The sequence below is a fragment of the Pipistrellus hanaki genome (assembly GCF_964339955.1).
Source record: "Pipistrellus hanaki genome assembly, chromosome: 1".
Taxonomy (NCBI): domain Eukaryota; kingdom Metazoa; phylum Chordata; class Mammalia; order Chiroptera; family Vespertilionidae; genus Pipistrellus; species Pipistrellus hanaki.
The window spans coordinates 142,415,505-142,430,469 of NC_140503.1; the positions used below are offsets into that span (position 1 = coordinate 142,415,505).

Consider the following 14,965-nt stretch of genomic DNA (forward strand, 5'->3'; position numbering starts at 1 on the left):
TTGGATTCTTTTTTCTTTTTGCTCTTCTGGTTGGGTGTTTTTTGCTTTTTCATATTTCAAATCATTGATTTGATTCTCCAAATCCTCTATTCTACTTTTGAATCCCTATATATTATTCTTTATTTCAGTCAGTGTATTGTTAATTCTGATTGGTCCTTTTCTATTTTTTTTTTTTTGGGGGGGGTTTCTAGAAGATTCTTGAGTAACCTTATAATCATAGTTTTGAATTCTATATTCAGTAGTTTGCTTTCTTCCATTTCTTTCATTTGTGACATGTTTCTTTTTCTCTGCATTTTGGCTGCTTCCTCTGTTTGTTTCTATGTACTGGGTAGAGCTACTATATCTCCTTCAGCTGGTAGAGTGGCCTTGTATAGTAGGTGTTCCATAGGGCCTAGTGGCTCAGCTGGGAGCTCTCGGTGCACCCCTTTGTGGCCTGTGAGCACAGTCTTGTTGTAGTTGAGACTTAATTGCTGTTGGTTTTACAGGGAGGAATTAACCTCCAGGCCAATTGGCTGTGAGGACCAGCTGCACCTACAGTGGGAGAGCTGCTGTGCAGAAGACACCCCTATGAGCAGGACTTGCTTCAGTGGGGCTTTGGTGCTCACTGAGTCAGTGCCTTATGGATGTGAAGAGTTGTAATCTGATATGGCCTGACATTGACCATTGGGTACCCTGGCTCTTGGATCTCCAGGGAGGTGCAAAGTCAGCTACTGCCTGGTGCTACCAGGCTGGAGCTACAGAGAGATCTGCAGATTCCTCCTCTTTTGTATTAGGTTTGAGAAATTCCCAGATGAGTCCCAGGTATGAAGCAAGGCAGACTGGTGCTGGTGCCAGTCTTGGGCCTTTTATTGATAGGTTTGGGGCTCCCTGACCCAGCTATAACTTGTTTGAGAGATTTTAGCCTGAGCAAGGACAGACCATTCATATGCAAAAGCCACTGCACACAGCTTGGGTGGCATTGTAAATTGGATGAGGCAGGGTCTTAGGGAATCACCAGGGTGGAGCAAACAGAAATGGCTGCCACTCAGCCCTGCACCAGGGAGGTCCCAGCATAGGAATTATCATCCCTGCAAGCACCTCCATCTGGGAGAAAGCCACCCTGAGTTCCTGCCCTGATGCCAGACAATCCAGTTCCTCTCGCATGTGTCTATGTTCCCCAGAGCCCCACCCTAGTGCTGGAGCTCAGAGGAAGTAGGACCTTATAAGTTCAGTTTGTGGTGCTGGCCTTTTAAGAGGAACAACTGTAACTCCAGCAGCCTCTGTGTCACTGAGCCCCAGTCTGCACTGGTTTTTACAGCTTTTAATTCTTACTGCCCTTAGAGACTTCTTTTCCCAGCTCTGGAACCCTGGGCTGGGGGTCTGGCGTGGGGCTGGGACTCCTTGCTCCTCTGGGTGGCCTCTGCATAGATGATCTCCCTCCTGATTAAAAAAGTGACCCAAGTGGGTGCAGGACGGCCCATTATGGGCCTCCACACCTCCAGCAGTCTCAGTGTGCTTTCTTCTTTACTTCTCTATTTGTAGGACTTCCATTCAGCCAGCTTTCTGGCAGTTCTGGATGCTGGTTGTTCTGTATTTTAGTTGTAATTTTGATGTGGCTCTTCATATAAGTTTTTAATGTATAAAACAATTAGTTTTGAATTAATCCTCTCAACATATCTTTTTTCTTTCTTTTTTTTCAGTTAGTCTTCCATACTACCACGACTTCTTTCCAGAATGTCAGTACATTAGACTTCAATATTGTGTCTCTTGCTTCATAGCTACCTTAGTTATGAATTCTACAATTACACATCCCCCAAGGTGGCAAGTATGAGTGCATAAATGTGCTCTTTCATTCGTTCCTTCTTGGTTAGTGAAGTAACATCATTGGTAGAGACAAGTGGGTTGAAATGAGGATATTCTTTCAAGGTTAATTATGTTATAAATTGGATTCCCAGATACTTTTATCTATCAGAGGTGATGATCTTGGGATATAGAGGTAACAATAATATTTCATTTACTTTTGTCTTTTCTTTTTCTTCTCTTGTCAGAAGTAATTTGGGCATACAGAAGTAATGTGGGTAGCTTTAGAATAGTGGTAATAAGAAGACAAAAGGAATACCTATCCAACATTGTCTAATATTAAAATTGGTTAAGCTCTTTGAAGTTCATCAGTGATTTCTAGGACACCTTTGGGCATAGATAGGAGTTATTAAAAACATAAATGATTATTATATTTAAACTACAGATGTTTTTCTAGCTTAGAGGTAAATCTTACAGAGAAATATTTATAAGATTGTTACTGAGAGACTGTTGTGAATAATGAATGTAATTAAGTCTGTATTAAAATTCTTTATTACTAACTCGTCCTTCTGATTTGATGTATGACATCTCTGTGTACTGTGTAATTTTAGGCTTATCTGGAGCAGGGAAGACCACCGTGAGCATGGCTTTGGAGGAGTACTTAGTTTGCCATGGTATTCCATGCTATACTTTGGATGGTGACAACATTCGTCAAGGCCTCAATAAAAATCTTGGCTTTAGTCCTGAAGACAGAGAAGAGAATGTGCGACGCATTGCAGAAGTGGCTAAGTTGTTTGCAGATGCTGGCTTAGTATGCATCACAAGTTTCATATCGCCTTATACTCAGGTATGTGACTTTGGGCTAAATACAATACATGTATTGGGAACATGGCAAATAGTTTCAGCATTAACATTTGCTTTGAGGCTAAATCCAAATTAAAAAGAATTAGCTTACCACATTTTTGTGCCGTGACTTTTCTGAGTAAACTCATTTTTTATAAAACCTGCTATAAACTCTTTCCCCCCAAAAGTGTAACCAAAGTCATTGTCCTTAAGCCAAGCTGACTTTTTAATTCAATATGCCTAGAGAAAATACTCAGCGGGTATCAAACACCAGGAGAAATCTTGTTTCTTAGCATGTGTTCTACCGTGTTAGCTTCTCTGCTCAAAATTCTTAAGATCCATCTTTCATCATATTCTTCTTACGTCAGAGACCATAGCAACATTGGATCACTATTTGGTATTTCTCTGAAAATCTTTTTTTCTCACTGCAAGATTTTTGTTTCTCCCATCTGAGAGGCACTCTTCTCCTTCCTACTATCCCCCTCTTCTCAGCATCACCCAGTCCGTTCATGCTTTGAGATTCAGATATCTCCTCCTCCATGAATACCTTCCTTTTCTCAAGAACCTCAGGCTTTGTTGGGTGCCTCTCTGTGGTGTCCTCATTATTGTACTTTAACACATTGTTAGTTATAAATACCAGTTCCTTGGTTGGTGGTGATTATGTCAGCAGCAGCAGAGGTAGTGGTAGCAAAAATATTAGTGATAATAGCAGCTAACGTTCATTGAACTGTTGCTTTGTACTAGTAACTGTTTTATAGTGCTTTTATGTGAATTAACTCATTTAGTATACTTGTCACCCAGTAAGGAAGGTAGAGGTGAGGAAACAGGTGTAAATTACCAACCACAGCAGGGGTTTGCATCCACACAGTGCCCCTGAAGCCCATGCTCTTGTCTGCAGTTCTTTGCTGCCTCTTGGGGCTGGGACTACATCTTATTTATCTTTGCAATATTGATGCCACGCTCTGTTCTTGGAACACAGTAGATATTTAATGTTTGTTAGGTGATAGCATAGCTCCTTAGGAAGCCCAGATGTCAAAGAAGAGGCAAGTTCGTTTAGTGATTAACGGCAGGGACTTTGGAAACAGACACAGTGGGCTGAGATGTCAGCTCTTTCTATTGTGGTTATGACCGTGGCCAGTTTACTTAACCTTCCTAAGCTCTGATAATGCTTGGCTCATAAGGTTGCTCTGAAGATTGCATTCAAAGCTCTCAGCAAAAATTTTGTTGCTCTCATCTCTCGGAGCATTAAGAATGAGGTTTGGACGGTGCTTAGGGCATATGAGAATCTGTGTTACCATTGGGATAGAATAATGTAATATAGGACATGTGCATTTTTCTATGTCACCACTGAACTTGAGCGTCTTCGTTCTAAAATAAACCTAATCATTCCTGTCAAGGAGTTGGTATGCTAGGTAACCTGGGAGGAACATACAGATGTGAACAGTCATAATATCTTGAGGCAAGTGAAGAGGTGAATGTATATAAGAGGTTCTGTGGAAGATTCACAGAGGAGGCTCCGCAAGTGAGTCACAAAGGATGAATCAGAGTATACCAGTTAGACTGGAGGTGAAGGCTGTTTCAGACAGAAGGGTTACAAAGGCATGGAAATGTGAGGGCATTTGGTCTTTGGAGGACTCTAGGTTGGTAAAACTGCTGTGCAGGGTGAATGTGAGGGGAGATAAAGCTAGAGCAATTTGCAGACCCTTGGGGTAGTTAACAGTTCAAGAATGCTGGGGAATGTTGTCATTGAGTTTGCACCTTAGTGAGGAACCTTTGAACCTGGATGAGAATGTCCTGGAGGTGGAAGACTGGTTAGGAGGCATTTGGGAATGGACATATTGAAGGGCTGGTGAGCCATTAGCAATAGCAGACTTGGTGTCTGGTTAATTATTGCTTCTTCTTTTTTTTTTTTTTTTTGCAGGGAGAGCAGCTAGGGAGTGAAGGCTGGTGCTTTCTGAATAAAGATGGAATTATTAAGTTAGAAAATACGGGATAGAAAGGGAGAGGTTGAGTATTCACTTCAGGTGGGTTAGATTTGAAGTGCTAATGGAGATGATCATGGGAACATTGGTTCTGGAGCCCAGGAAAGTAGAATTGAGATGCAGGTTTAGTTATCATTCACTTCCTTAGTTGAAACCTAAATAAAGTTGAGTATACAGAAGAGCGTATAGAATGAGAGGAGGGCTGCTGATGGAAACTCGAGCACCTTCTTTGAAAGGACAGCTGGAGCAGTAAGATCACAACTTAGTAATCACTCTGCCAGACATTATAGCTATAAAGCTAGTGAAGTGATTTTAATATATGGGAATAAGATCTATGACAGAGGTACATGGTGGGTACATCTGGGAAGCTGGAGAGAGCAAGGACCCTCAGTCTGGGCATGCACGGGAGGCCTCCTGGAGGATGCCACCTTGGGGATATGCTGTGAGGGAGCACCTTGCGTTAGCCAGAAGAGTGGGTGTGTGGGGAGGTATTCCTGCCAGGGAGGTGGTAAGAGCATACGCCCAAACATCTATAGATGAGGGGTTTGCATCTGGCAAGTGAATAAACTAGCCTCAGACTTCTGAATGGCCCTCATGTAGGCTGAGGTTGGACATTAGGGAGAGGCCTGATGATCCTGTATTCAAGCTGTGCTCTGGCTCAGGTTCCTCATAAAATCAAATGGAAGTTTTTATGGGGCATCTTTTACTTTTCCCTCCTTGAATTCCCCCAACATCTCATTTTAAGAATTGTATGCTTTTAAAAATTGTTATGGATTTTATCTAATGTATTTATTTTTTACTCATCTTTGATATTCACATAGTACCTTTGATTTGTATACACACTTTTTATTGTTCCATACCCATCTTTTTTTCTAAGGATCGCAACAATGCGAGGCAGATCCATGAGGGTGCGAGTTTACCTTTCTTTGAAGTATTTGTTGATGCTCCTCTGCATGTTTGTGAACAGAGGGACGTCAAAGGACTCTATAAAAAAGCACGGGCTGGAGAAATTAAAGGTAAGTAACATTTTCCCCCTGTTTCTCTTCGCTTAGATATTTTATCTTACCATATCAATTTCATTTCTTTTCTAAGAGATTGGGGATATTCAAATGACTTGGAGCTTCTTGAGAGAGAAAGTGGGTCTTAATACACGGTGGTAGCTCTCAGGCCCAGGAGAGGTACTGGCACTTGTATTCACAGTGACTATCACTGATCTGGTTGGAATCCTAATCAGAAGACAGAATTTTAGAGTGTTGGGACTTTGGGGGCTGGTGGAAACTCCTTGATATAATTAGCTGCCTGGCATTAGATGGGATATCAAAGGCGAGCTGCTGCTATTACAGCCCTTTGTTCCATTGATAATGTAGAACATTTCAGAGCCAGTGGGAAAAATGCCTGAATTTTAAGCATCCTGAGAGCAAGAACAATGTCTTGTTCTTGTGCTTGGAATGATGGCTTATTTATTCTGTGTACAATAGTTGAATTGGATTGGATTAACATATCACTGTTTCCACAAAATATACACACCTTGCTTTTTAAGTTTTATGGTCTGCTCCAAGAGTTTCAGCTGTGATGAGCATTTGGACATAGGAAGGAGACATTTAGATCTCGTCTGCTGTGGCCTTTGATATCAATTATATTATTTATCTTCTAGACAACTTTGACATTAGTCCTGTTCTATTATTAACAGAAATAGAGCACATGCAGTGTTAAAAAGAAAAAAATCAAAGGTAGATTACACAGTCAACCTCATATAGGAATCAATGATTCATGCAGGTAGCTTTTGTTTACCTCCCTCACAGGGAGTGCTATGGCCTGGGACTTCCGCAGGAGTTCCATAAGCTCTGAATTATAGATGGTGGCATTCAGCTTCTGGTTCTGAAAAGGAAAAGGTGGAATGGGAAGGAAAATGCTTGTCATTCTGGGCTCTTCTGTATTTTGGACATGGGGAAGCTTTAGCGGTTGGGTCATAATCCTCCTGCTGTGGGAAATCTGGGTCCTTGGGCCAGGTTGGGGTCCTGTCCTGCCCCATGGAGACTCAGTTTCAATTGGTAAGCTGTCACTTGCTTGACTCAAAAAGCACAGGATAATGTGTGACCATGGGAGGGAAACCAATTTCACCCCTTAACTTCTATATCACTCTCTCCCTGTTGAAGGGCAGTTTGTTGTAATAGAGTTTTGACGAAGAGAAGCAAAATGATGTGTCCAGGATCCTGAAGTCTACATTTTTTACTTTTTTAATTGTCGTTGGTTTTGTAAACATGTTTCATTGAGGGAGGTAGATGTGTCTGCTGGGCTGGAGTAAACGACTTGAAAGCAGGGACACCACCTTGTGTGTTTTCATAATGTTAGAGTGTAGCACAGTGGCCCAAAGCATAATGCCTGGCAAACACATAGTAAATGCTTTTCAGATGGATTAGAAGGGGGAGTGGAAATCAGATGACAACACCCATTTATCAACCCTTGCTATTTGCTTTTGGCAGGGAATATATTTGGAGTTGGAGATGCAATGATGAATAAGACTTCATCTAAAGTACCTTGAGTCACTTTGAATTTGCATTCTACATCTGAGAGTGTGTTTGTATTAGCTTAGTTTGCTATGTGTTACTTGTTTAATTTCCTGTTCTCAATGCTTTTGTGCACACATTGATAAGATGTTCCTCAGGCCGAAACCGGTTTAGCTCAATGGATAGAGCGTCGGCTTGGGGACGGAAGGGACCCGGGTTCGATTCAAGTCAAGGGCATGTACCCTGGTTGTGGGCATATCTCCAGTAGGGGGTGTGCAAGAGGCAACTGATCGATGACTCTCTCTCATAGATGTTTCTAACTCTCTATCTCTCTCCCTTCCTTTCTGTACAAAATCAATAAAATATATTTAAAAAATATTAAAAAAAAAAGATGTTCCTCAGGTTAAAATATGTATGTGTATGTACATGTGTACCCAGATTTATTTTATTTTATTTTATTTTTTTTAAATATATTTTATTGGTTTTATACTGATAGGAAGGGAGAGAGATAGAGAGTTAGAAACATCAATGAAAGAGAGTCATCGATCAGCTGCCTCTTGCACACCCCCTACTGGGGATATGCCCGCAACCAAGGTACATGCCCTTGACCGGAATCGAATCCGGGACCCTTCAGTCCCCAAGCCAACGCTCTATCCATTGAGCCAAACCAGTTTCGGCCCAGATTTATTTTAGGTTTCCTATGGTGCTGGAGTTCTGATTGTTCATTTGTTTGTTTTTAAAAATTTCTTGTTAGATGACACTTAAAAAGGTACCTGCCAGTGTTGATGATATACATTCAAGGACAGATGAAATTGCATACATCCAGCAGGTCTCAGGATTTTATAGGTCATTTGGCTTTTATTAAACTGTAAATATATCACTCTATCAGCCATTCTAATGCCTAGAGTATTTTCATGATTATTGCTCATGTAGTTATTAACTACTGAAATATAAATGTTTTTCTTACAGCATTAGTGTATTATCCTCATCTACGGGATAAGTTAGCTTGGAAGAGAATTCCTCGACTAGTAGAATGTTAAGCCAAGTTTTCTAACATACTGATTGTCAAGCTTTACTGCTTGACAATTAGCATTACTTGTAGGAATTTTTAAAACTCTAGTGCCAATGCTGTCCCTAGACTCATGAAATCAGAATCTCATGGGAATAGGACACAATGATCCCAGTGTGTAGCTACATTCGAGGATCAGAGCTTAAGAACTAGTGTTTTAACCAGAATTATTCCTCCCTCCCTCCTTCCCTCCTTCCCCCCCTCCTCCCCCCCGGCTGTTTTATTGTGACTCACTACTAAATACTGCTGGAAATGTTAGTAAATCAGAAATTTATTCCTGGGTTTAGGACTTCATGTGATACTTAGAAATATTAGATAGGAAAAAAGTGAAATAAGAGGACTCTATAGACTTGTAGTGTATATTTAGAACACTTTTGAGAACTGTACCTCTTAATAGTAATGATGTTAAATTCATGTTCATCCTTCTAATCCAAGGCTGACCTAAGCATTCCAAGGTGGGCAGGCCTTGAATGACTTGTGTGTGTGGGTGGTGCAGAAGTGGGAGACAGGAAGAATATGTCTTCAGCTCGGCTAGCCCATTCTGGGAAAACATCACGTGTTCTTTATTTTCTTGGCAGTCACAATGGGAGAATCTTAAATAGTGGTTAATAACTAAATTTGATTGTGAGATACATTTTGTGATAGAACAGGATTGCCCTCCTGATTTGTGTTTTGTTTAAGCTAAGAGTGGTTAATTTGTCTTGCCTGAACACTTAAGCTGGTGGCAAGGGGGAGCCTGCATAATCTCTGTGGACAGACTGATCAGGTGTTCGTTTCTGCATTGAGAGGAAAAACCTTATCAATTTAGTTTTATGCCTAGAGTAGAGGTACTATATTCTGTATTTCTGTGGAGAAATGAGGTGCTCCTTTTGCCTGGTGTTAATTCCTGTGTCTTCACAGGCAGTTTAGACATTTAAAAAGAAAAAAAAAAAGCAGAAGTATAGTTGATCCTCATTAATTGAAGATTCCATAATTGCGGGTTGGCTTACTCACTAAAATTTATTTGTAACCCCCACATGTGTACTGACGGCACTTTAGCAGTCATTTGTGGACATGCGCAGAGTGGCAAAAATTTTAGTGATCCGGAGCACACATTCCTAATTGAAGTTGAACAAGGTGACATTTGGCCTTTGTTTCCTCTATCATACTGTAAAGAAGCGTCCTTTTTGTGGCTTATTTAGTATCATGGTTTTTGCATTTCTGGGGTGCTTTTTGTTGATGATTTTGCTGTTTAAAGTGGCCCCAAGCCTAGTGCTGAATTGCAGTCTAGTAAGTTCTGGAAGGCTGCCATGTGTCTTACAGAGAAATATGTGTTAGATACACTTCATTCCCGCAAGCATGAGTTAGAATGCTGTTGGTCATGAGTTCAGTGATAATGAATGAACAATATACACTTTATGAACGCATAATAATCTGGCCACTCAGTGTGTGTGTGTGTGTGTGTGTGTGTGTGTGTGTGTGTGTGTGTGTATTAGAGGCCTGGTGCATGAATTTGTGCATGGGTGGGGTCTGGCCTGCCTGGCCAGGGCGTGGGGACATGGGCAGTTGGCTGGCCTGCCTGTTGGTTGAACTCCTGATCGAGGGGACAATTTGCATATTAACCTTTTATTATATAGGAAATACACTGAGTGGCCAGATTATTATACCTTCAGAGATCAAAATAATCTGGCCACTCAGGTCTATATTAAGAAAGGTGCTTTAGACAGAAATGCACAAAAAACAGAGTTATATATTAATCAGTTAACAAAAGTTTTGTTGCCAGAAACTCACAGGAGTATAACTCCAAGTTTCACCTATGAAGAGTGCTTCAGTATTTACTGATTTAGTGTTTACAGCACACAACTACTGTGATGATGACAACTGACTGTATGTGGATAAAGAAGAAACGAACGTTTAATTAGAGGAAGAAGTTTTATTACTCTAACCTTGTACCTTAGAGGGGCAGCATAAATATTAACTTCAACATAGCAGAGACTTGCACTGATGAAACAAAGGTAGTTTGCTTTTAATTCCTGCCTTCCTTTATTATCTGGTACCTTTTATAGGTTTCACCGGGATTGATTCTGAATATGAAAAGCCAGAGGCCCCTGAGCTGGTGCTGAAGACAGACTCCTGTGATGTGAATGACTGTGTCCAGCAGGTTGTGGAGCTTCTGCAGGAGCGGGTAAGAGGAGGTCAGAGCGGGAATCACCAGAGACTGTTTCTATTTATAGCATACCCATGACCCCCCAAAAAAGTGGAGGTAATGTGGAGGAATGTCTGTATTTTTAAATTCTTTATAGTGTCAACGGTTTTCTGTATGTGTCCGTTGCTGTGCTAGGTATTGGGGGTGGGGGAGAGGATATACTATGTATGCACAATATATGAAATACCTATCAGTGTAACCTACAGGAGGCTTGAGAGCCAGTAATCTTTTATTTTACCGGTAATTTTACCACAGAAGTACCTAACAGAGAAAACTCAGCCTTGACTTATTCAGCTTTACAACTTGGCATTATTATATATTTTTTTCAGTTAAGATACATAAGGGCATACCACGGTAGCTAGCATATACTTTGGGCCTGGGAGGTTTTGGAGGGGGAGGTTTCTGTGTCCTTTCATGCATCAGCAGATCCTGGGCCAAGAGTTCCTCCACCTCCCTCCCTTTGGCACCATATTTGCTTCTACCCCTTCCCCCCCACACAGGGGACCCTGTGAGACTTTCTTGTCCTTCCCTGTCAGCTTAAGGCCTGTGTTTTGTGAGCCAAGGGTGCAGGGAGATAGGAGAGTTTGATGCCTGTGCACCACTGAGGAGAGCTCACTTTCAAGTCTCCAGACCTGCTTCCAATCTTTCTTTCGAGCAGCTGTTGTAGGCCTGACTGTGAGTGAGTGCCGAATCCCTGGTGTCTGGGCTCCCAGTCATACTGGTCCTTGCTCATCCTTTTGCGTTTTAAAAGCATTTTAGCTGTTCTTCCTTTCTGCCTTTATTGCAGTATTTTCTTGCTCTCATGCTCTACTAAAGGGAGCAGTAGGTAATGTGTCTTGTCTTCTCTTGGTGGGACTTGTCACTCTTCGGGAGCAGTTCATGCCACTGCAATAGGACCTCTGCTCTGTGACAGTCTTAGGGAAGTCTAGGATTTCATAGATTAGCTGGTCTTTCCTCTTCTAGAAGCTGCTCTACTTGGGTATTTTTTCCTACCTTGTCTTCTAGCTCACTGATGTGGCCCTCTGCTTCTTCTAGTCTACTCTTGCTGCTTTCTATTGAGTTCTTTACAGCAGCGATGTCATTTTTCGTTTCTTCTTGGTTCTTCTTCATTTCCTCTTGGTTCTTACACATATTGTCGAATTTGTCTTCTATTCTTTTCATCCACCTTATGACCATTTATCTGAATTCTTTCTCTGACAGGTTGCTTGCCTCCATTTCGTTTACTTCTTTTGCTGGTGATGCCTGCTTTTCTTTCATATGCGGGCTGTTTCTTTGTCTCTCCATGCTCTCTCTTATCTGGGTGTCTGGTCATGTAGTTCTCTCTCTCCTTATCCCAGGCGAAATCTGAAATCTGACCTTTCCGTGAGGGAACGTAGAGCTCCTCTGAATCTGCGTGCTTGTGCCACGTGGGGACCAGTGTTCTCGGCTTCGCAGCTTTTTGGTGGATGCCGTAGTTGTAGATTCCCAGGGCTTTTCAGGTTTCCGATAAATCCACTTTCCCCTTCAAGATGGCGTGGTCTCTGCATCGAGCCAGTTGCTCCGGGAGGGAACCCAGCAGCAGTGGGGGCTGCCCAGTCAGGGGAGCCCTGCCCAGCAGTCTCTGAGCAGTCCCCCACTGTCTCCTGGGGTATAGCTGTCCCTCATCTCACCAACAAACACTCCCTGTGAACCACACATTCTCCCTTTATTTTCTCACACACACACTATCTTGCAGTCTGCCTTCCCATTGGCAACTATCTTCTTTCCTGGCCTTTCTTCTTGTTACATGTTCTGCTGCAGAACCTCTGTTCCATTTTCAGCACATTGGGTTTTTTATAGTTTTTAAAAATTTGTTTGAAAATCATAAATATTAATTCCAAGTCATGTTTGTTGCAACTGTTTTCAGTATTTTTCTTTTTCATTTGATTGTATTTTTGTTTGCATTTTTTGTACATCCAACCTATCTTTTTAAAAAAATATATTTTATTGATTTTTTTGGAGAGAGGAAGGGAGAAGGATAGAGAGTTAGAAACATCGATGAGAGAGAAACATCGACCAGCTGCCTCCTGCACACCCCCTACTAGGGATGTGCCTGCAACCAAAGTACTGCCCTTGACCAGAATCGAACCTGGGACCCTTCAGTCCACAGGCTGACGCTCTATCCACTGAGCCAAACCAGTTTCGGCCCAACCTATCTTTTTTACTTAGATTTGTCATTATAGTGTTAGAAAGTTGTACATGATTTTATTTTCTGTTACTTTAGATCACTGTTTCCCAAACTTTTGACATGTGTGTACCCCTTCTATAATTTTCGTAACATTGAGTACCCCTTGTACTCATGAGAACGTAGAATTAGGCACAGCTAAGCACAGTGAAGTGCATATTCCCACCAAACTCCAGTGCAATGCGTACCCCCACCAAACTCTTCCTGTACCCCTGCGGGTACGCGTACCGCACTTTGGAAAACACTGCTTTAGATGATTTTTTTTTTTTTTATTTTACTAAAGGCCCGGTGCACAAAATTTGTGCACAGAGGTGGGGTGTCCCTTAGCCCAGCCTGCACCCTCTCCAATTTGGGACCCCTCGAGGGATGTCCCACTGCCCACTTAGGTCCGATCCCACTGGGCAGTCGGACATCCCTCTCACAATCCAGGTTTGCTGGCCCCCAACTGCTCGTCTTCCTGACTTCCTGATTGCTCCTAACCACTTCTGCCTGATAGCCTGATCACCCTCTAACCACTCCCATGCCAGCCTGATTGATGTCTAACTGCTCCCCTGCCAGCCTGTTGTGACTCCAACTTCCCTCCTCTGCCGGCCTGGTCACCCCTGACTGCCCTCCCCTGCAGGGTTGATCGCCTCCATCTACCCTCCCTTGCAGGCCTGGTGCCTCCCAACTGCCCTCCCTTGCTTGCCTGATCACCCACAACTGCCCTTCCCTGCTGGCCATCTTGTGGTGGCCATTTTGTGTTCACATGGAGGCAGGATCTTTGACCAAATGGGGGCAGCCATCTTGTGTGTTGGAGTGATGGTCAATCTGCACATTACTCTTTTATTAGATAGGATAGAGGCCTGGTGCATGGGTGGGGGGCAGCTGGTTTGCCCTGAAGAATATTCTGGATCAGGGTGGGAGTTCCCTTGGGACGTGGGGCAGCCTGAGCGAGGGGCCTCTAGTAGTTTGCAGGCTGGCCACACCCCCTGCTGACCCAAGCGAAGGCCCTGGTATCTGGAATTTATTTACCTTCTACAATTGAAACTTTGTAGCCTGGAGTGGATCCAAGGTTCCTGCTCGCTCTGTGGCTGGCAGCCATTTCTATTGGGATTTATTTACCTTCTATAATTGCAATTTTGTAACCTTAAGTGGAGGCTTAGGCCTGCAAGGGCAGGCGGAAAGCTTGGCTTTCTCCATTGCCTGGGAAACCCAAGCCTCTCCTGCTCTCTGTGGCTGTAGCCATCTTGGTTGGGTTTATTTGCATACTCACTCTGATTGGCTGATGGGTGTGGTTTGTCGGCATGGCTTGTCGGTGTAGCAGAGTGATGAGGTGGTTAATTTGCATATTATTCTTTTATTAGGTAGGATTAGTGATTCTGAAGTGTTTTTCTTTAATAAAACCTCAGAAACTTACTCATAGATGCTAATATGTAATTATTGGGGGATCATGAGTCCCTAAAGCCATTTTATAGATTACAGATAATTGCAGGTAGTTCAGACATTTATAAGTGATTATTCTTACTGTGTGATGGTACCACGGGTCTCTCTCTCCTTCTCTTCTTTTCTTCCTGCAATTCCTAGCCTCTTCTTTGGGCCCTATTTACAATAGAACCTTTTTATTGGGGGAGGGGCAATTTTTTTTTTTTTGTTATTCTTAAAAAATGTTATTTTGAGAAAAATTTTTCAATTCTTTGTAAGTTTAAAAATAGCACAGATAATTCCTGTATTTCCTTCACCCAACTTACTCTTGTTACCATATTATGTGAACATAGATCATTTCTGAAGAATAAGAAATTAACCTTGGGTATGATACTAGAAACTACAACTATGGACTTTACAAGTTTTTCCACTAAAATGCTTTCCTGTTCCAGGCTTCAGAATCTCATGCTATATGTAGAGTTAAATTGTTCTTTGACCATGATTCTATAAAATGAAAGTACAGACTTGTATCTATAATGCATAAGACTGCAAGATTTTTTCCCTTATGATTAAAAATGAGAGTAAACTGCTACTGTACAATTTTAGGCTCCTACTATTCATATTCTCTCTAACTGGTCACCCAGCATCCAGTTTTGTATGCCTTTTATTCCATCCTAGACTGTTTGCAGAATTATCTTTCTAAAGTGTAGTCTAATATTTTTTGTTTTTACTCTAAAACATATATTGATTCCCCCCTCCCCCCCCCCCCCATTGCTTATAGAATTAAGGTGATTCGTATTCAGTCTGGTACCAAGCTACATATTTTGTTATTGTCCTTATGTATTTCACCATGGTATTACTTCCCTCCCCCCTCCATCCTGTAATCCCTCCCTCCTTCTTTCCTTCCCTTCTTCCCTTTCTCCCTTCCTTTCTCCTTCCCTCCCTCCCTCCTATGCCATTGCTTATCTAAGACTGTGTTCGTAGTATTAATCT

At 42.1% G+C, this 14,965-nt stretch overlaps 1 protein-coding gene across 2 annotated transcripts in view; it reads left to right on the plus strand.

Moving 5' to 3' along the window:
* Positions 1-14,965, plus strand: part of PAPSS1 (3'-phosphoadenosine 5'-phosphosulfate synthase 1) — a 106,819-nt gene that overhangs the window by 17,031 nt on the left and 74,823 nt on the right. For both annotated transcript variants that reach the window (XM_084872465.1, XM_084872466.1), the window contains exons 3-5: positions 2,391-2,626; positions 5,482-5,620; positions 10,226-10,344. In XM_084872465.1, coding sequence (XP_084728591.1) covers positions 2,391-2,626; positions 5,482-5,620; positions 10,226-10,344 — 494 coding nt within the window. The remainder of the gene's footprint in view (positions 1-2,390; positions 2,627-5,481; positions 5,621-10,225; positions 10,345-14,965) is intronic.